Source organism: Phoca vitulina, unplaced genomic scaffold, assembly GCF_004348235.1.
Source record: "Phoca vitulina isolate PV1807 unplaced genomic scaffold, GSC_HSeal_1.0 scaffold30, whole genome shotgun sequence".
NCBI classification, from domain to species: domain Eukaryota; kingdom Metazoa; phylum Chordata; class Mammalia; order Carnivora; family Phocidae; genus Phoca; species Phoca vitulina.
Genome location: NW_022589733.1, coordinates 18,333,255 through 18,353,886, shown reverse-complemented (window position 1 = coordinate 18,353,886; position 20,632 = coordinate 18,333,255). Strand labels below are relative to the sequence as shown.

Here is a 20,632-nt window from a genome sequence, read left to right as displayed (position 1 = left end):
CCCAGCATCAATAAAGTGTCACAAACAGAATGTGCTGTGTTTTGGTGTATATCCTGTGGCCAGCCAGGCCAGGACCAATTCCCCTCCCTCCCTCCCCTCAACTCCCCAGCATAACCTGGAGAATAGGTTCAGACAAATAATTTTATATTAAAAGTCAGAGGTTAGCAGCACTGGAGCACTAAGGCTGCCCATAGTGGCCCTAGCTTGCAGGTTCCTGCTCTCGAGACCCCATGCGCCTGATGTCAGTCATCTGAAGCCGTTCCAGGGCAATCTTGAGCTGTACCACAATGCCATCTTCCTTCTCTTCACCCTTCTCAGGCAATTCTGTCCTGGGGACCTGGAAGGCCCCGCTCAAGTAGCCATTTAGGGTCTGCTTGTCCAGGCTGGGATCGATGTTCATCAGGGCTTCACGTACCTTGGGTAGGGTTACCTCATCATGGCTACCACACAAAGAAAGAGAGATAGGCCTTGACCCCTCCTTTCTGCACCCCAGACCCCAAGGTGCCCTCTGCTGAGCTTGAGCAGTATATAGTGCCCAGCAGCAAGCTCAGTACACAGGGAGATCCAAGGCCTTGAGATGCCACCCTGTGGCATAGGGACTTGCCTATGGCTAAGTGGGCCTAAGGGCCTCAGGAGGTACTCACAGTTCCAGGCCCAGCTCCTGTTTTAGTTCCTGTAAGTACTCATCCTTTTCATCCACGTACTGTTCCCACAGCTTTTGTACAAAGGGCATACTCTGGCCCTCTTCATCCTGGGAGGGGCCGCAAGGCAGGGTGAGAACACATTGGTTGGGGTCCAGCAGAGGCTAGGGCAGAGCTGGGCAAGTTCCTGGACAACCCCCGCCCACCACATACACATATAGAGGTGGGTACCTCTATAAATAATGAGCGGTAGTTGATCAAGTCTGCATTGCTGCTGTTGGGATGCCAGCCTCCTGCCTCCATCAACTCCAGAATTTTCTCTTCCTTCTTGAAGGGGAAGGTGCTCTTGAGGACAGTGCTGTGGGGAGACACAAGGGCCAACAGGCCTGGCTGAGGCCTGCTCACCCATCTTCCTGTACCCCTTTGCCAGCCCCACTAGTGCTCAAAAAGGACAAGTGCTGAGGCTGTGAGCCCTTCCTGCCAGGCTCCCCTTTCCCCTGCACATCTGGGAGCCTGGCCAGATGAAATATTGGACAGGAGTTTGGGGTGGCTGGACCAGCCTCTCACCTTAAGTTCTCCATGGTTATCAGCCCCTCATTCTGACTGTCGGCATTTGTCATCTCCTTCAGCAGCTGTGCCACTGTCTCCTTCTGCTTGATGTATACACTCTCGCTCCTCTACAGGGGAGGAAGCATTGACTAACTTGCTGCTTCCTGGAGTGGTAGGGATAGAGCTGGCCTATGTCGGGGACAAAGGGAGGGCCAGGCCCAACCTCACCTTTCCCATCAAGACTGCATAGAACTGACTCATGACCTCATTAGAGCGGAAGAGCTTGATATTTTCAAAAATGGTGTAAGCCCAGGCCATGGCTTCACCAGGTCCAAAGCGATGCTCCAGGAAACTGAAGAAGAAATCTGGGAATTTCTCTTTCTGCAGGGTGGGAAATGACTGTTTGGTAAGCCTACCCCATGGTGGGTTGGCCCTTCTCCCTAACACCCCAATGGAACCCCCTGGAAGACTCTGGAGGCCACCCCAAGCCAAAATGGCCCATGAGATCTGACCTGCTCCTCAACAAGACGTTGCTTCCAGGCATCCTTGAGGAGGTTTATGACATCCTTCTTGGTTGGCTTCTTGTTCTCCACAAGGCCATCAAATCGAAGGAAAGGAGGGATGGCTTCCCCATAGCCCTGGAAAGGAGAGTGTCAGTTCATCTCTGGGCCCAGGCAGAGCCCCAGATGGTTTCCCCAGAACCTCAAGTCTTAGCAAGGTCTGGCTGTTCTGACTCTGGCCCCAAGCCTCCCGAGCCCAGGGACCCCTACCAGACCAGGAAAGAAGTCTTTCTCCCGGAGCAGCCCCTCGCCAATCTCCTCCAGGAGCACATCCACCAGCTGGTCGCTGTTCTTGCCCTCAGCCAGCATTTGCCAGCGATCTGGACCCCCAGCCACCACATCTGCAGGTGCAGAGAGGGAGCTGGAGTCCAAACCACATCCTTGAGCAGTCCCTGGGAGCACAGTGGCCATCATTACCTTCGCACTTGCTCCAGTCAGGCCGTGGCGTAGAGGTGCGCTGGATCTCCTGGAGCTCAGAATGAAACTGGTCCCGCTCCTTCAGTGTGGTCATATGCAATTGCAGCAGTATCTCGTGCTCCTTGCAGACCTCTTCATAGTCACCTCTCAGGCTGTCCAGCTGTGGACAAGGTGATTGATCCTTGCTACCTACCTGCATGGCCCTGCCCTGCCCACCCACCAGTACCTGTACCTGCTCCTGCAGTTCCTTGTTGGTCTTCTCTTGCATTTCAAAGTCCCTCCTGGGCACCACATCTCCAAAGTTGGCCTTCATGGTGTTGAGTTCCATCTGTGTGCGGGTCAGGTCTTGCCGGGCCATCTTCAGAGCCAGTGTTAACTTCACAGGGTCCTCCCCCCAGATGCCTGCCAGAGTACCCGCCAGCTTGATTCACCCTGGCTCTAGGGCCTATAGCCCAGGGCAGGTTTAGAGTGTCCCTCAGGGCCTGGTCCTAGGTCCTCTCCCTGATTGGGAACCCCTGGGTCTTTCCCACAGCACTAACAGCTTAGAACTTCAGGCCTAAATAGAGAAGCCGAGGACATGGGGTACCAGGCCTGTCCTGCTCTGAGGGAGCCTAGGCTGCCTCAGCAGACAATAATTGTTTCCTACTTAAACAATGAGTCTAAGACTCTCAGTCCAACTCAAAAGATAAATAGACCCAGGCAGCAGCGGAACATCCCCGCTTTGTGAATGGGGATGGAATGAACAGATATTAAGAGAGTTCAACGAATGGGGATGAGTGGCAAGACTCCTCTCTAGCACCTCCTCAGGGGAGAGAAACCCACCTCAGGCTTACCTGGCGACTGGGCTAGTGACATGTCCTCCCTCTGGTACCGCAGCTCATTCAGGTCTGCAATGAGGATCTTGCGGGCATCTCGCTCACTGAGGTAGCGCAGGTACTCCTCAGCCAAATTCTTTCTCAGTTTGGATACCTGTTGGGAAGGTTGCTGTGTGGTCGGGGCCTGTACATAGCTAGCCATCAAAGGGGATGGGATGGGTGCTGAGTTGGCCCCATCAGGGCCTGGAAACGGGAAAGGTGGAGGGAGGAGACAAGGTGGTGGCTCAGTATATCAATCCAGGCAGAAGGGTAGAGAGTTAAGGAGACACCTTAGTGCCCAAGACCTCAGATCATCCCTAGGGTGGGGGAGCAGGAATTCAGAGAGTTGGTCACCACACTACTCCCATTCACCTCGCTCTGCAATGAGATTTTCTCCTCATTCTTTTTGTCAATGAGTTTTAGCAAATTCATCTTCTCTCTCTTCAGCATGGAGATTTCATATCTCTCCTCAGCCCTCATGGCCAGGATCCTCTCATTGCAGTCCTCATTCACAGTGACAAGCTTGGCCTTCAGGGGCTCCAGAGCCCGAATCTTCTCCCTCTGGTGGGCTAAGCAGGGACAGGTGGGAGAGTCCCTTTGGGACCACAGAGAACAAAGAGTCAGGAGACACTGATCCTAAGGTCACAGTGAGTGGCTATGTCTCTTGCAAACTCCAGGTGTCTATGCATGCTTTGTACAAAGCATCACCCCTGTTTGAGGCCTTCCTACATTTGCTTTTAAACCAGAGGCAGAGTCTGGCTGAGGACTGGGGTTTCATCTATGCCCTTTTTCCCTATAGCCTTTAGTCCTGCAGCTGTACCATGCCCAGCACCTCCCGTGCCTGGTTGGGAGGCTCATCATTTCCCAGAGGTACTCACTCCCTCCTGGGCTTCACTCTCAGTAGTAAAGTTGCTTTCTTTCCTACAGATACTGCTTTACCATGTTTCCCAAGGACAGGAGGTAGTCAGGTGCTCTATCACACAGGACAGTGTAAGCAAAAAAGCTGAGCAAGGCTTGGTGACCACAAGGCCCAGTTAGTAGTTGCCCCAATACTTCTGCACAGCCCCAGAAGGTGAGAGTAGAATCCTCTCCATGCCTTCCAGACTGGATCCAGGCACAGAAGCTGTAGTCTTACCCAGCATCACCTCATACGCATTCTTGATGGAGGATAGCAATGGCTTGTACGTTTTAAAGTCCTCTATGAAGAACTCAAAGATTTCTCTGTAAGGCTGGCAAGAAAAGGGGACCTGTCACCTCTGGGCCTATAGCTGCCACTCTCTTAAGCTTAGAAGTATTGTAGCAAGAAGCTGCCAGGTGACCCATATTCAAATAAATGCCCCAGGGCACCACCTGGGTCTCTCAGTGCCAGGAAGGTGAGGGGCAGCTCTGTCCCTCTCAACTATTTTCTGGAGGTCTCTCCTGATACTATCTCTGAAGCCTGGCAGATGACCTGGGTCAGGGCCACCCCACTCTGGCTCTCCAGGCAGCCAGCCTTCTCCAAGCACTGTGCCTCAGTTGGCCTCTTACCTCTTGCTATCTTACAGACCTGTGGAGGCAGGAGGAGATCAAATGTTCTAGCCTTGTATTCTGACCAAACAGAAGTGTCATTTCTTGTTCCATTTGGACACAGAAGTTTTTGGAGGCAGCATTATGTACTGGAATTAGCATAGGCTCTGGAATCAGCCCTGAGTTCATACCCCAGCCCCACCACTTCATAGCTATATGCCTTCTCTGAAGTTCTGCTTCCTTGATGAAGTACCTTCAGCCTGTGAGATTGTATTCAAGGCCCCATTCAGGTCCTGGCACACAGATGATGCTCAGCAAATGCTTCTGTCAGTGACTAAGTCGGAAGTGAGGGATTCCCTGTTATCATCCCTGTCTGAGCACGAATTCGGTGATTCTCTCCTTAATATGTATTAGAATCTAATGTGCATCTAAGTTTTTCTATGTATCTGAGCTGAGTTCCTCAAGCTTGGCTCTGTCATCCCTAGGCTGGTGAACCCTGTATGACCCCTTCTTGCCCAACTGCCAGGATTCAGGCTCCATTGACTGATGTCCAACAACCCATGCAAGGCACTGATCACAGAGCTGAAGGTACTGGAGACAGCATCCAGTCTACTACCTGACTCAGGTGTGGAAAATCAAACCTCAGGAGAGGTTTGCCTGCTCACTAAATTTGTCATAGAACATGTTTCACTAACTTTGTCATAGAACATGTTTCCCCTACCAGGAATGGGGACCCCAAAGAGCTGGGAGAGGCTGGTCTCTCCTGAAGTCTGAAGTCCTCAGTCCTAGTGAGTAAGGTTTCCTCCCACCTGTCCTCCTACCCTCCCCACAGTTATTCTGTGGCTCTAACCTGCAGCCTCAGCTCCTGGGTAGAATCTGTGCTCAGGTCCAGCAGGAGGAGCTCCTTGCGTAGGTAGTTCTCTAGCTGCTCCAGGTACCTTGGCTTAGTAATGCCCAGGGGCTGCTTCAGCCAGCTACTGCAGGGGATGGTGGGATGAGATGTGATGGGCACCCCACAGTGCTCTTGCATCATTAATCTGGGGCAGCACACACCCCTGTGCTGTCTCTGGGTCCAATGCTGGGTCTGTTACCAGCCCATCCACCATAGGGCTGACCCCAGCTTACCCTGCTCGTTTCCGATAATCATATGAACAGGGCTTTCGATTATGCAGAATGGTCTGATCACTGGTGTATGTGGGCCATGGGGACAGTTGGTCACCAATGGAGAACTGACAGGACTGCAGGAAGAGACAGGTGGGGTTACCATGGCAACACTGCTCCCTTTCCTGATGCTCCTCTCCATCTTCCTCCCTCTACTCTTTTTTTTTTTTTTTTTAAGATTGATTGATTTATTTGAGAGAGGGGGGAGAGAGCATGCATGCATGTGCAAGCATAGGGAGGGCACAGGGAGAGAATCTCAAGCAGACTCCCACTGAGTGCAGAGCCCACGTGGGGCTCGATCCCACGACCCCAAGATCATGACCTGAGCTAAAATGAAGAGTTGGAAGCTTGACCAACTGAGCCACCCAGGAGCCCCTACTCTTTTTTTTTTTAAAGATTTTATTTATTTATTTACTTATTTGAGAGCGAGAGAAAGAGTACGTGCACACAGGGGAGGGTCAGAGGAGGAGGGAAAGGGAGAGAGAATCTTGAGCAGACTGCACACCAAGTATGGAGCCAGACGCAGGGCTCAATCCCAAGACCCTGAGATCATGACCTGAGCTGAAACCAAGAGTCAGACATTTAACCACTTAATCAACTGAGCCACCCAGGCACCCCACCTCCCTCTACTCTTGATTTTTTCCCCAACATCTCTCTCTTTTTTAAAAATTTTTTTATTGTTATGTTAATCCCCATACATTACATCATTAGTTTTAGATGTAGTGTTCCATGATTCATTGTTTGTGTATAACACCCAGTGCTCCATGCAGAACGTGCCCTCCTCAATACCCATCACCAGGCTAACCCATCCTCCCACCCCCCTCCCCTCTAGAACCCTCAGTTTGTTTTTCAGAGTCCATCGTCTCTCATGGTTCATTCTCTGTCTCTTTTTTAAGTAGGCTCCACACCCAACATGGGGCTTGAACTCATGGCCCTGAGATCAAGAGTCGCATGCCCTAAACTGAGCCAGCCAGGTGCCCCTCCCTAGCATTTCTTAATATGGTTCGTAATTAAGACTATGGGCCCTAGAGGTAGAGTTTAGGTTAAAAAGCCAGATATCCCTTATTGGCTGTGTGACCACAGGCTTAACTTCTCTGAACCTCAGTCTCTGCATTTGTAAAATGCGGATGGTTTTAGTTCCCATTGCACTGTATTAATGTGAGGATGCAGTGAGAAAACATGAAGTTGGTTTACACAGACTAAGACACCCCCTTGGAATTCAGTAAAGGTGAGCTGTTCTTCTCTTCTGTATGTCAGTGAGTATTGCATATATGAAAACAGATGTGAGTCCCGATATGTACCAGCCCTTGCCCCACAGCACAGTCCAGGGAAAGAGACAGATAGAGGAGGGCAGGCCCAGCCTCATGCCTGGACTGACACACATATAGGACTGCAGAGATGCAGCATGGGGAGCTGTGGACCCTAGGAGGAGACTAAGCTGTAACCCCTGAGTTGGGGGAAGGTAGGTGGGAGTGCCCTGAAGCAGTGGGATCTCATTTTGAACCTTGAGCAGGGGTAGGGAGTGGAAGCAGTTAATATGTATGGGCTGTTTTATTTTTTTTTTAAAGATTTTATTTATTTATTTGAGAGAGAGAGATGGAGAAGTGACAGAGATAGCGAGAGAGAGCGCAAGTGGGGAGGAGAGGGAGAAGCAGGCTACCTCTGAGCAGGGATCCTGATGTGGGACTCGATCCCAGGACCCTGGGATCATGACCTGAGCCAAAGGAAGACGCTTAATGACTGAGCCACCCAGGAGCCCCATGGGCTGGTTTTTTAACCTTTTCATGAAATACTCAAAACTTAAGGGAAAAAAAATGAGCTTCTGACCCAGTGAAGCTCACTTCTGTAGTTCATCCATTCAGTCATCCATTTGTTCATCAGACATTACGGGGGCCATAATACATTCTCGAACCCCTGCTAGGTTCTAGGGATATGAGGGAAGCTGGGGGTATGATGGAGGTGGGGTGACAAGTGAACTGATTATCACAAGTCAGCAGGTAGTGGCTAAAGCCAATGCAGATTACCAGGAGGGGGCAAACCCTGACTAGAAGGGACCAGGGCACCAGGGGAAGCTAATCATCTTCTAGGAGGTGGTGATGTCTGTGATGTTCATTCAGTAAAGCTTGAATGAGTATATAAGAGGAGCTGAGGTCATCTGGGAGAGGGTATGTGTCATCAGGGTTAGAGGTGGGGCACAAAGACATCCTGGGTAGCACCAACACCTCAGGGAAACAGCACGTGTTTTAAAGAACTATGAATAGGGGCGCCTGGGTGGCCCAGTCACTGGGCGTCTGCCTTTGGCTTGGGTCGTAGTCCGGGGGTCCTGGGATTGAGCCCCGCATCGGGCTCCCTGCTCGGCGGGAGGCCTTCTTCTCCCTCTCCCACTCCCCCTGCTTGTGTTCCCTCTCTCGCTGTGTCTCTTTCTGCAAAAAAAAAAAAATCTTTAAAGAGCTATGAATAGAGGTGAATGCCCAAGGACAGCAGGCCGCCTGAGGCTGAGGCGTGGGGTGGTCAGTGTAGAGGGAGACAGAGATAGAGCAGCAGCTTTATGCAGAAGGGGCAGTCCTCACAGCCTTATAACTGTGAAAAAATTAGAAAATTCCTAAATGTCTAGAAATTAGAAAACTCCTAAGTGTCTAAAAATAGAAGCAGTCATGAAATGATTACATAAAGGCTTAACATAGAAATATGCTAATGCTATAGCTCTAAGGGTTAAGTAAAGCCTGAAATTAGGGAATAAGCACAAGTAGGTAAAAACGGATGTCCAGGGGCGCCTGGGTGGCTCAGTTGGTTAAGCAACTGCCTTCAGCTCAGGTCATGATCCCAGGGTCGTGGGATCGAGCACCACATCAGGCTCCCTGCTTGGCTAGAAGCCTGCTTCTCCCTCTCCCACTGCTCCTGCTTGTGTTTCCTCTCACTCTGTGTCTCTCTCTCTGTCAATTAAATAAATAAATAAAATCTTAAACAAAAAACAAAACGGATGTCCAGAAAAGACAGAAAAAATAATCTAAGAGGTTTTCAGTAATTATTATCCTCTATGATAGGCCATTAGGGGCTTATTTTTCTGTAATTGAACATTTTTCAAAATTTTCTACAATGCAAATAAATTACTATCCAATTTAAAAGAAAATTGGGGGGGGCGCCTGGGTGGCTCAGTCCTTAAGCGTCTGCCTTTGGCTCAGGTCATGATCCCAGGGTCCTGGGATCGAGCCCCGCATTGGGCTCCCTGCTCCGCGGGAAGCTTGCTTCTCCCTGTCCCACTCCTCCTGCTTGTGTTCCCTCTCTCGCTGTGTCTCTCTCTGTCAAATAAATAAATAAAATCTTTAAAAAAAAAAAAAGAAAATTGGGGGCGCCTGCCTGGCTCAATTGGTAGAGCCTGCGACTCCTGATCTTGGTACCACGTTGGGGTGTAGAGATTACTTAAAAATAAAATATTTAATAGGAGCGCCTGGGTGGCTCAGTCGTTAAGCGTCTGCCTTCGGCTCAGGTCGTGATCCCGGGGTCCTGGGATTGAGCCCCACATTGGGCTCCCTGCTCAGCGGGAGGCCCGCTTCTCCCTCTCCCACTCCCCCTGCTTGTGCTCCCTCTCTCGCTGTGTCTCTCCCTGTCAAATAAATAAATAAAATCTTTAAAAAAAAAAAAAATAAAATATTTAATAAAGAAAGAAAAGAAAATTGAATTAGAGTTCAATGTTTAATTCAATATTAGAGCCCCCTTCGTGCCCCTTAACTATTTTGAAATTTAACAAGAAATTTCTATTTTTCTTGACCCATTAACTTCTTAGAATACAACATGTTATAGAAATAATGTTGGGGGCATCTGGCTGGCTCAGTTGGAGGAGCATGGGACTCTTGATATTAGGGTCTTAAGTTTAAGTCCCTGGTTGGGTATAGAGATTACTAAAAATAAATAAACCTAAGAAAAAAAGAATGTTAAAATTACATGTTCAAAATGTTTGGGACATGATCAGAGCAGCGCTCACAAGGTATTTATTTTATTTATTTTAATTTAAAAAAATTTTTAAATTATTTATTTAATTTTAAGTAGGCTCCACGTGACCTGAGATCAAGACCTGAGCTCTGGGGTGCCTGGGTGGCTCAGTTGGTTAAGCAACTGCCTTCGGCTCAGGTCATGATCCTGGAGTCCCAGGATGGAGTCCCGCATCGGGCTCCCTGCTCAGCAGGGAGTCTGCTTCTCCCTCTGACCCTCCCCCCTCTCATGTGCTCTCTCTCTCTCTCAAATAAATAAATAAAATCTTTAAAAAAAAAAAAAAAAGACCTGAGCTCTGATAAGAGTAAGATGCTTAATGGACTGAGCCACCCAGGCACCCCTTTAATTATTTTTTAAGTAATATCTACCCCCAATGTGGGGCTCCAATCCTGAGATGAAAAGTTGTATGCTCTACTGACTGAGCCTGCCAGGTGCCCTGGAATGTATGTATGTATTTATTTATCAAAGATTTTTAAAAGATTTTAGTTATTTGACAGAGAGAGAGAACACAACAAGCAGGAGCGGCAGGCAGAGGGAGAGGGAGAAGCAGGCTTCCCGCTGAGCAGGGAGCCCGATGCGGGGCTCGATCCCAGGACTCTGGGATCATGACCTGAGCTGAAGGCAGACGCTTCACTGACTGAGCCACGCAGGCGCCCGCCCTGGTATTTATTTTAATTGCTTAAAATACTTTTGCTATTAGGAAAGAAAGCCTTAAGTTTTCTTTCTGTTTGAAAAGAGCTATGGGGGCGCCTGGATGGCTCAGTCAGTTAAGTGCCCCACTCTTGATTTCAGCTCAGGTCATGCATGATCTCAGGGTGGTGGGTTTGAGCCTCCAGCCCCCAGCCCCTTGCCTTGTCCCAGGCTCCGCGCTCAACACAGAGTCTGCTTGTCCCTCTCTCACTCTGCTCCCTTCCCCACTTGTGCGCTCTCTCTCAAATTAAAAACAACAACAACAAAAAAAAACAAAGATGGGGTGCCTGGGTGGCTCAGGCAGTTAAGCGTCTACTTTCCGCTCAGGTCACGATCCCAGGGTGCGAGGATCGAGCCCCACGTTGGGCTCCCTGCTTAGCAGGAGCCTGCTTCTCCCTCTCCTCCCCACTTGTGCTCTCTCTCGCTATCTCTGTCACTATCTGTCTCTCTCTCAAATAAATAAATAAAATCTTTAAAAAAAAATAAAAGTATAAATAGACAAATTGGAAAAACGAGAGAAGTCGAACTGTTAAACATCAGGCCAGAAAAAAAAATGTTTTTGAAATTTGTCAAAATTGATGTGATTTTTTGGGGGGGAGGGATGTGATTTTTATAAAAGTGCCAAGTAACCCTGAAAGCGGGGAATTTGTCAAACAAGCACCTGACCCTAGTGAATTAATACGTTTTTCAGACTTTTAAAAGGCCAATCCTTGCGTTCTGTCTGCCGTTTCTGCGGAGAGAAAACGTGGTCACCGTACATTGATTCCTGGGCAAGCACGGCTTCCGGGTCTTGGTTATCATTACCAGCTGGGCTCCACCAGGAGATGGGTGGAAAGAGGTGTTCCCCGGCGCTCCATGCTCTCTGCTTCTCCCTGCAGGTGGAAACGGGAAGGGCGGCCACGGGGCGGGGCAGGGGTGGTGGGTGGGGAAGGGTTGCAGGGCGGCGGGAGAGAACAATGCCCCCTAGTGGTGAAGAGTGGCGGTGTTGCCGCTGCACGAAAGAGGGGGAACCCAGCTACATGGTGTGGGTGGCAGCTGAGTGGAGTGGGGAGCATGTGCCCCAAGTCATCCGGCGTTCTGGAGCCGTGGCTGCGCTTGGTCTCCACAAAGAGTCCACACTGACCCCCTTTCCCTCTCTGGAGTCGGGATCCCCATTTTGGGAGTCTCCATCCTAACAATGTGTGGGGCCCATGTGTCCCTAAATTACCCATACAGGACACACACAAAGGAAACCACCACACAGCCCATAATGCTCCACTGTGAGCTGGAGTTATAAGTTTGCTAAACCGTTTTTTCAAAAAAAATAAAATAAAATGTGCTTTTTCATCTGATTCCCATAGTGGCTGTTTGCTAATCCTATGATCATATCAACAAAAACCCAAAAGTACTTAATGAGACAGCATTCATTTTTTTTAAAAAGTAAACTCTACGCCCAATGTGGGGCTTGAACTCACCACCCAGAGATCAAGAGTCACATGCTCTACGGACTGAGCCAGCCAGGTGCCCCAAGATAGAGACAGCATTCATTTTTATATAAAAACTTAAAAGAACAGGAATGGAGGAAGGAAATTTCCTGAGACTAGTAGAGTCTCTACTTCCAACCCAGAGCCAGCAACACGAGGGGGTAACATCCCTTTACTCCTGCCTTCACATATATACTCACAGCATTATGGAGCTCTCAACATATGCCCACCACTCAAGTATCCTATCAGGAACCAAGGCCATACAGAAAAAAAGATACAGTCATAGCCCTGAAGGACCTTGGCAGATCTGGTGTGACCATCCCAGCACCTAGCACAATGCCTGGAATACATTAGGCTGAATGAAAAATGAGGTCCACTCCAGAATGCTGAGTTGCAGGGGAAGGGTGTCCGTGGACAGCAGCTGCTTCTCTCTCTGCCAGGGGAGGTCTGGAAGGGCTTTTCAGATGAGGTGCAGCCAGTGTGCACACCCCTACCTCAGAGCTTGATGGGCCTGGCCTCTGTGAGCCACACTCCCTTAATTGGGGAGAAGCCACTCTGGGAGGCATGTTTCAGATGCATGGTGCTTTTGGGTTGCAGAGAGGGAGGCAGATAGTGTCCAAGAGCTGAAATTTGGGTTTCCAACAAGACATTGGCACTAACCAGTGTCTTCCGTTTCTGAGAAAGCTTGCGATTCTGGGTGTTCTTGGTTTCTGTGAGGAAGGAGTCATCTATGGTCCCTCCTGAAGGCCGCATGTGTGTTCTGCACAGAAAAGGGGAAGACAGTGGTAGGTGACAGAGCCCTGAGTGGGGAGAGCACCTCCACCCTTCCCAGATCTACAAGACACGGCCTCTTCTCTCTGCTGCAGATCTAGGCTCTGGGTCTTCCCAGTACTGCCCACAGATTCCCAGAGATGCTGCCAACAAGCTCCTGGCCCTGGGCCCAAAACATTTTCCAACATTCCCGGAAACCTTCTCATGCTGAGAATCTCACCAATTCCTGCAGTGACAGGAAAGCCTCACCATGAGCCCAGAAAACTCTGTGGGCTTACACTTTCATTCAATGTTCAGATGAGTTTCATGTTTGTGACTCTGATACATTCTGGGGGTGTGATACCAAAGGCAGGTGCTATAGGACAAGAAGCACAGGGCCTGAGGTCCAAGAGCTGGGGTGTGAGTCCCCAACCTGCACTTACTGGCTGAAGGGCATGGGGGCTGACATCTGGGGTTCCAACAGGAACCCCTGGGCAAGTCATTTAACCTCTCTCAGCCTAGTTTGCTCATAAGGAAATGGAGACAAGTCTTTCTTTTTTTTAAAAAAAAGATTTTATTTATTTGAGAAAGAGCGAGAGTGCCCAAGCAAGCATGAGTGGGGGGAGGGGCAGAGGGAGAAGCAGACTCCCCGCTGAGCAGGGAGCCTGACATCACAGGACCCTGAGATCATGACCTGAGCTGAAGGCAGACGCTTAACTGAGTTACCCAGGTGCCCCTCTAACACTTTATGCTGTATTTTTAAATTTTTTAAAAGATTTTATTTATTTGACAGAGAGAGAGAGAGACAGACAGAGAGACAGAGAGAGAGAGAGCACAAGCAGGGGAGTGGCAGATAGGGGGAGAAGCAGGCTCCCAGCTGAGCAGGGAGCCCAATGCAGGACTCAATTCCAGGACCCCGGGATCATGACCTGAGCTGAAGGCAGACACTCAACTGACTGAGCCACCCAGGCGCCTCCAGGTGCCCCTCTATTTTATTTTTTTTAAGATTTTATTTTTAAGTAATCTTTACATCCAATGTGGGGCTCAAACTTACAACCCCAAGATCAAGAGTCACATGCCCTACTGACTGAGCCAGCTGGGTACCCCCCCTATATTTCTACTTTAAAGGTGGAGAAAACTCAAGTTATCTAACAGATGGCAGGCAATGGGTTTGACAGGGGTATGTCCTGGTATTGAGTGAAATCAAGCTGCTGAGTTCTATCTACAAAGCTACTGTGGCAGGGATGTGAGGATGAAAGGAGAAAGCCAATGGGGAACAGAAACCTCCCTCAGGGAAAAAATACACAATTTTAAAAAAGATTTTATTTATTTATTTGAGAGAGAGAGAGCATGAGCAGAGTGAGGGGCAGAGGGAGAAGCAGACTCCCCACTGAGCAAGGAGCCCCGATGGGGGTTCGATCCTGGGACTCGATCCTGGGACTCAATCCTGGGACTCTGGGTTCATGACCCAAGCCACAGGCAGATGCTCAACTGATGGAGCCACCCAGGCACCCTGGGAAATACACAATTTGAAGGTCCCTTTTAGAGGATCTGCTCACACATTTATAGTACAAGGTCTAGCCTATCCTTCATCATCCTGGCCCTGCTCTAAGGGGAGCTGGAGGAGGACACACATACTGTGCCTCTAAGGGAAACAGCTTGGCCCAATGCCCAATGTACATTACTAAATACTGGTGAAGAATATGGACAGGAATCAATGATATTTTGTACTGCTACCAAATTCAGCCTCAGCAATTACATTCTTCCTCCTCCTCCTCCTCCTCTTCTTCCTCTTCTTCTTCTTCTTTTCCTTCTTCTTCTTCTTCTTCTTCTTCTTCTTTTTAAAGATTTTATTTTTAAGTAATCTCTACACCCAATATGGGGCCCAAACTCACAACCCGGAGATCAAGAGTCACATGCTCCACCAACCGAGCCAGCCAAGTGCCCCCATTTTGCTTCCTTCTTAAAATAGATGGGCATTTATTCTCCAGAATCTGTTTCATATCCCTTTCAAACATGACTGCAGTTTCCTAAATCATTCCTGTGCTGGGTAACGACACTCTTTCTCAAGCCTGCTGCGTGGTTCTTGTAGATTCATTTTAGCTCTAGATAAAATAATTAAATTGGCAAATAATTTCCTTTTTTTTTAAGAGAGGGAGGAGAGGAGGGACAGTGAGAGAATCTTGAGCAGGCTCCATGCCCAGCACAGAGCTGATGCGGGGCTGGATCCCACAACCCCAAGATCATGACCTGAGCCGAAATCAAGAGTCAGACGCTCAACCGAATGAGCCACCTAGGCGCCCCTCCTGACCTTTGTAGTCTTTCTTTGTTGCGGCAGCAAACCCTGAAGGATTAGAGTTTAGGTGAGATCAGGTTTTTGCACTCGTAATGAGTAAAAGGGAGAAACCACATTCATTAAACACTTACTGAATGCTTAGTATATGCAAAAGCTGTGATGACAGCTTCACTTATTCTGCCTAAATTTTCCCAACAATGTTTGTGAAGTGGGTTGTATCATCCCCATGTTTGAGATACAGAAGCAGAGGCCCAGCACTTAAGAGACTTCTCTGGGTTCCCAAAGCTAGAAAGATATTTAGCCAAATTTAAAAATTTTTTTTTAATTTTTTTAAAAAGATTTTATTTATTAGAGACAGAGAGAGAGAGATAGAGAGAGAGCACGAGCAGGGGGAGGGGCAGAGGGAGAGGGAGAAGCCGACTCCCCACTGAGCGGGGAGCCCCACCTGGAGAAGATCCCAGGACCGGGAGATCGTGACCTGAGCCGAAGGCAGACGCTCAACCACCTGAGCCACTCAGGCGCCCCAAATTTTTGTTTTAATGTGTACACGTTGTGGCTTTCCTGGCTAATAGAGTTTGTTGTCATATTTTGCAGTGCCCAGAGGCTGCAACCCCCGAATAGACAGCAATTCGACAAGCATTTTTACATAAACCAATGGGTGAAGAGGCAGTTTATCCCTGTGGCTAAGAGCTCAGGTTCAGAAGTCTCACGTAGCTGGGTTCAAATTCCAGTTCCACCACTTATAAACGTGTTAAAACACATGCTCTCTCCAGGCTTCTATTCATTTGTAAAATGGAGATATTACTACCTCATAGAGTTGTGAGGTTAAATGTGCCATATATAAATCATTTGGCACATAATAAATGCTTAATACATGCTGGCTTTACTAATGATAAAGTGCGCCGGCCCTTTTGCTAGCGCGAAATGTCCTCAGGGGCTAAGTCAGTCCTCATTCCGTTTCTGCACCACCGATCCTGTGGGGCCTGAAGCCCCGGACAAATTGACAGAGGCATTTCTCTTTCTGGAAGTTGTCAAACCGCCCTCTCCACCCTCAGTCCGGCCAGCGCCTACCTCGACGTGGTCGCGAAGCTGGAGCACCGCGGCTTCGGGGAGGCCATGACGCTCCGGCAGCGGGGCAGCCTGCATCCGCGGCCGGGGAAGCTGTGGTAGTGTACAGCCCGTAGCTATGGCGACCAGGCCCCAGCATCCCAGCGGCGGGGGCGGGGTCAATGTTGTGCCACGCCCCCTCTCCCCTAGCCCGCAGGCTGGGAGGAAAGCCAATTAGCAAAGGTGGCCTCGGACCCGGGAGCAGGGTCCCCCCAGTCAATCACTACAGTGGATTTGACCCTAGCTATCAGAACTGAGGCGGGGGCGATAAACAGAGGCCATGGGGGAGGGCGGTGAACTGAAGGCCTGGAGCCGCGTTGCCAGAGGGAATTGTAGTTTTTGGTTTCCTGAAGTCTCCGCCAAACAGGCTTACGACTGAACAGATTTGTACCACATCTTCCAAAGTTCCGTACGAGCCCGGGTTGTCCCGCCTCTGGGGAGCTCTGCATTGTGGGATATGGAGTCCGAAATGTGGCGAGGTGTGGCAGTGTCCAAAGAGAGGTGTCGGACTCGGACTCGGTTTCCCTGCTGCCTCGGTAGGCTCGTCAGCCATTGGCTGAGCGTGGAGGCTCTGGTCCCGCTCCTCCCCGCCCCCAGTGACACAATAGCAGCTCCCTCCAAGATGGCGGCGGCGACGGCGGACCCGGGAGCTGGGAGCCCGCAGGCTGGAGATTCCTCTGGCGGGGGCGCTGGGGGCGGGCTGCCGTCCCCGGGGGAGCAGGAGCTGAGCCGGCGCCTTCAGCGCCTGTACCCCGCGGTCAACCAGCATGAGACGCCACTGCCGCGCTCTTGGAGCCCCAAGGACAAGTACAACTACATCGGCCTCTCCCAGGGCAACCTCCGCGTCCACTACAAAGGTATCGGCCTGTTTGGCCTAGGGGGGTGGAGGGGAAGACCAGAGCATCTGCCGGGCGGCTGTGATGCCGGGCCCCTGCCCCATCACGTCCTTTCCCCGGCCTGGGTGCTCCGGGTTAGGCCTTGGCCCCTGCGGGGTGTCCAAGGTTTTGAGGTTGACCAGGCCGAGGGTCTACTGCCTAGACTGCTGTGCCCTGAGACACCCGATGTCAAGAGAACTGCAACAGGTGTCCAAACCCAGTGCTGGGCTGGACCTTCCACCCGAGGACCTTCTTGCTTATCCTGGGATAGCTCCAATTCCAGTTGGGCCTTTCATCACTGCTTAGTTTTGGGAGTGTCAGAAGAAGGGGGTGGTCACATCCCCTTCATTAGCCAGAGGCCCATGGGCTTGCTCACCTACCAGATATCACAGACAGAGCTGGAGTTCTTTACTAAAGTTGAGGGGGGTGGACTTCCAGATCTGCCTCCTCCTCCCCTGATCTCCCAGGTGGGCTCTCTGTGTTCTGGAGAGACTGCCAGCAGCACTTGGGAATCTCTCAGATGGATCCACATTGCCTGTACCCTCCTTTAGTTTGTATGGGAGAAAGTGTCTCTGGCAGGGCTGCTATTCACAGGAGGAGGTGAGCCAAAGGTGGGGAGGTTTATGTGTTTGCTCAGTTGTTGTTTAGTTATTCCTCGAACAATGTAAGGGCTTCCTCTGGCCATGAAGGGGTGAAGTTGCCATGGAGCAGAAAAGAACGAGGATTTTATCTGAATTTCTTTCTGCTGAAATTTCTTCCTTGCTCTCTCTTATTAGGTCATGGCAAAAATCACAAAGATGCTGCCTCAGTGCGTGCCACCCACCCCATACCTGCTGCCTGTGGCATTTATTACTTTGAGGTGAAGATTGTCAGCAAAGGAAGAGATGGGTAAGCCCCTTCTTACCACCTTCTTTTCCCCAGCACTGAGCTTTTTCTTGTGGTCAGAGTCCGAGGTCTCCTGGCTGACACTTGTGACTGATGTGAGCTGCTGAGCTGCATGGGTCTGGGCTGCAGAGGGTTGAATAGTGGGGCTGCCTCTGTTACCTGACTGTGGCCATGGCCTGGTCTAAGCAGCAGCCCTTGATGGCAAGTAGGTGCATTGCGGGTAGAGGACAAGACTTCTCTTTAGTGATTATGTAATGAGATACCTCCCAGGTCAGGGAAACAAGTAACAAGTTTACATTAACAATTCAGTGTCCAGAATGGATTTACCCCTCTGTCCTGTGGCATTTGTGACTTCCCTCCTTTCACACTTTTGCTGCATTCAGGGTTCTTTTTTATGGCATTTAGTCACATAGAGGCCCCTGTAGGCTTCAAAGGGATAGTAGAGTCTTCACAGCATTCATCACAGCTGTGGCAGCCACTGGCCTGTCATCTCAGGGTAAACAGCATGCACATGGTCAGAATCAGGTGACCTTGCTGCTCATAAACTTGTTTTTCAGTCCAGGGACTTGAACACCAGTTGGACCAGCTTTAAGAAGGTCCTCATTAAAGTCAGCATTAGGGAGGCTCCTTATTTTAGGGTGATCTAAGCAGACACCCGGAAGTCAGAGGGGGAGATTTCTCTTTTTTTTTTTCCTTTTTCTCCTAGTCTCCCTTTTCCCCATTGATTGTGACAAAGCCAGGTGTTTAACTTATGAAATAACATGATTTCAGCTGTCTTGGAAAGGCTTTCCTCATCAGACCTTAGGTCTGATGTGGGAAGTTTGCCAGCTACACCAGTGACCTTCGTGCCAACCCTGAATATGTATTCTTGAGTATTCAAAGTACTTCCTCTGTCTTAGGGACTGTCCCTCTTGTGGTGCATGCAAAATGCCCAGCCAAGGGGCTGTGCTGGGGGAGGACTGCTATAGTCGGAGATCTGCCTGCTTCCTCAGTGAAGTTGTATCATCCTTGCCTGGGACGGTTGTGTGGCCATGGGTAGATGGTGCAGCTTCAATCTCTGTCTGTACTATGGGGAGCTAGGCCAGCACCTCAGCTGCCTTTAACCCCAGAATCCGATGATTCTGAAATTCTGATCATGGCATGCTATTACAATATCTTTTCACTTTTATTCCTATCTACTTAATTTACAGATAGGAAACATATTATTGGAGGGCTTAAAAGTTTCTATTTTCCCTTCCCACCATCTGATCAAAGCACGTATATACATATAATGTGCTTGAACTAGTGTGAATGAGAATGGCCTCTTAAAACAAACAGTGCAAAAATAGTTTTGGTAGAGACTGAAGTGGGAGTGGCTGGAGTCTCATACTGCCAAAGAGACTGAGGGGCATTTCTTAGACTTTAGGGAGGAAAATCAATTGTTTTCTCTGTAGTCCTAATCATAGATAACTGCTGAGCTAGTGAGAAAAGAGAACACTTTTTCAGAAGGGGAGTGTTTAAATGTAGAGACCTAGATTCCTTCAACTGGCTTTTCACATTTCAGTTGTAAGTGGATCTTGCTGGAAGAGGCCCTGTGTCTTGTTAGTTGTCCTTACTGTAGTTTTTGTCTGCAAATTTAAAGAAAGTTGGGCATCTTCTCCCAGCTTCTATACCCAGCATTTTTATACGTGGTAAATACAGCCATTAGGCTGACCTGGAAATCTCAGTTTTATTTATTTATTTTTTTAAAAGATTATTTATTTATTTATTTATTTGACAGAGACAGAGAGAGAGGGAACACAAGCAGGGGAAATAGGAGAGGGAGAAGCAGGCTTCCCGCAGAGCAGGGAGCCCGACGCGGGGCTCGATCCCAGGACCCTGGTATCATGACCTGAGCCGAAGGCAGATGCTTAACGACTGAGCCACCCAGGTGCCCCTGGAAACCTCAGGTTTTTTTTTTTTTTAATTAATTAATTTATTTATTTATTTATTTAAGATTTTATTTATTTATTTGACAGAGAGAGACACAGCGAGAGAGGGAATACAAGCAGGGGGAATGGGAGAGGGAGAAGCAGGCTTCCCGCGGAGCAGGGAGCCCGACGCGGGGCTCGATCCCAGGACCCTGGGATCATGACCTGAGCCGAAGGCAGATGCTTAACGACTGAGCCACCCAGGTGCCCCATGGAAACCTCAGTTTTAACAAGGCCTCAGGTCCTGTATGCTTGTAGTGGCCTGCTTCAATTGACCACTGTCAATGAATGTCTCCTCATGGCCTCTTTATGGAATCCCTGAAAGCTGTCTCATGGCTAGGATGTAGCCAGATACTAGTATGGGGGGTCAGATGTGGTTTTGAGGAGGCCAAGGGAAGTTATAGGGCAGGAAATGATCAGCTCATTTTTTGTTTCCCATCAGTGTTGGAGGTGTGTTTCTGACCTGGGTTTGGTCCATGACCCAGGTGTTAACCAGTTGTATAGCTTTCCTTTATGATCTAGTTTCAGCCTCACGGCATCTCTGGAAAGTGCCTGGAGCAGATGATAATGTATCTTTTTTTTATTTGTTTGTTTTTAGATTTTATTTATTTATTTATTTATTTATTTATTTATTTATTTTTAAGATTTTATTTATTTATTTGACAGAGAGAGACACAGCGAGAGGGGGAACACAAGCAGGGGGAGTGGGAGAGGGAGAAGCAGGCTTCCCGCTGAGCAGGGAGCCTGATGCGGGGCTCGATCCCAGGACCCTGGGATCCTGACCTGAGCCGAAGGCAGACGCTTAACAACTGAGCCACCCAGGCGCCCCTAGATTTTATTTATTTTTTAAAGGTTTGTTTTAGAGGGAGGAGGGAGAGAGAGAAAGTCCTTTTTTTAAAAAATATCTTTTTTTTTTTTTTTTAAAGGTTTTATTTATTT

At 49.2% G+C, this 20,632-nt stretch overlaps 2 protein-coding genes across 6 annotated transcripts in view; one reads left to right on the top strand and one right to left on the bottom strand.

The window, feature by feature from the left end:
- Window positions 1–127: 127 nt before the first annotated feature.
- TSNAXIP1 (translin associated factor X interacting protein 1) lies at window positions 128–16,236 on the bottom strand. 5 transcript variants are annotated; one of them, XM_032424502.1, is made up of 16 exons: window positions 15,949–16,236; window positions 12,492–12,591; window positions 5,653–5,765; window positions 5,378–5,504; window positions 4,157–4,250; window positions 3,394–3,590; window positions 3,001–3,136; window positions 2,400–2,569; window positions 2,168–2,327; window positions 1,961–2,091; window positions 1,703–1,828; window positions 1,419–1,571; window positions 1,209–1,318; window positions 873–999; window positions 645–751; window positions 128–440 (listed from the first exon to the last, which is right to left on the bottom strand). In XM_032424502.1, exons 1-16 carry the CDS (start codon window positions 15,993–15,995, stop codon window positions 200–202), a joined length of 2,139 nt encoding a protein of 712 aa, XP_032280393.1. In that variant the 5' UTR covers window positions 15,996–16,236; the 3' UTR covers window positions 128–199. The 5 variants fall into 5 exon arrangements, with proteins under 5 accessions (XP_032280393.1, XP_032280394.1, XP_032280395.1 ...); XM_032424503.1 differs by lacking the exons at window positions 4,157–4,250; window positions 5,378–5,504; window positions 5,653–5,765 and adding an exon at window positions 11,173–11,240 and having other exon boundaries at window positions 3,394–3,616; XM_032424504.1 differs by lacking the exons at window positions 4,157–4,250; window positions 5,378–5,504; window positions 5,653–5,765 and having other exon boundaries at window positions 3,394–3,616.
- A 334-nt stretch (window positions 16,237–16,570) lies between these two features.
- Window positions 16,571–20,632, top strand: part of RANBP10 (RAN binding protein 10) — a 69,656-nt gene continuing 65,594 nt past the window's right edge. Inside the window, exons 1-2 of the mRNA XM_032424238.1 lie at window positions 16,571–16,841; window positions 17,636–17,747. Coding sequence (XP_032280129.1) covers window positions 16,607–16,841; window positions 17,636–17,747 — 347 coding nt within the window. The 5' untranslated portion in view covers window positions 16,571–16,606. The remainder of the gene's footprint in view (window positions 16,842–17,635; window positions 17,748–20,632) is intronic.

What these genes read in the sequence shown, in the direction of transcription:
- TSNAXIP1 (XM_032424502.1), bottom strand. Translation starts at nt 15,995, where the DNA reads ATGGCCTCCCCGAAGCCGCGGTGCTCCAGCTTCGCGACCACGTCGAG. An exon ending in AACGTCTTGTTGAGGAGCAG is followed by an intron (nt 1,572 to 1,702) that starts GTCAGATCTCAT and finishes CCCACCCTGCAG; the next exon opens with AAAGAGAAATTCCCAGATTT. An exon ending in CAGGAGCTGGGCCTGGAACT is followed by an intron (nt 441 to 644) that starts GTGAGTACCTCC and finishes TTTGTGTGGTAG; the next exon opens with CCATGATGAGGTAACCCTAC.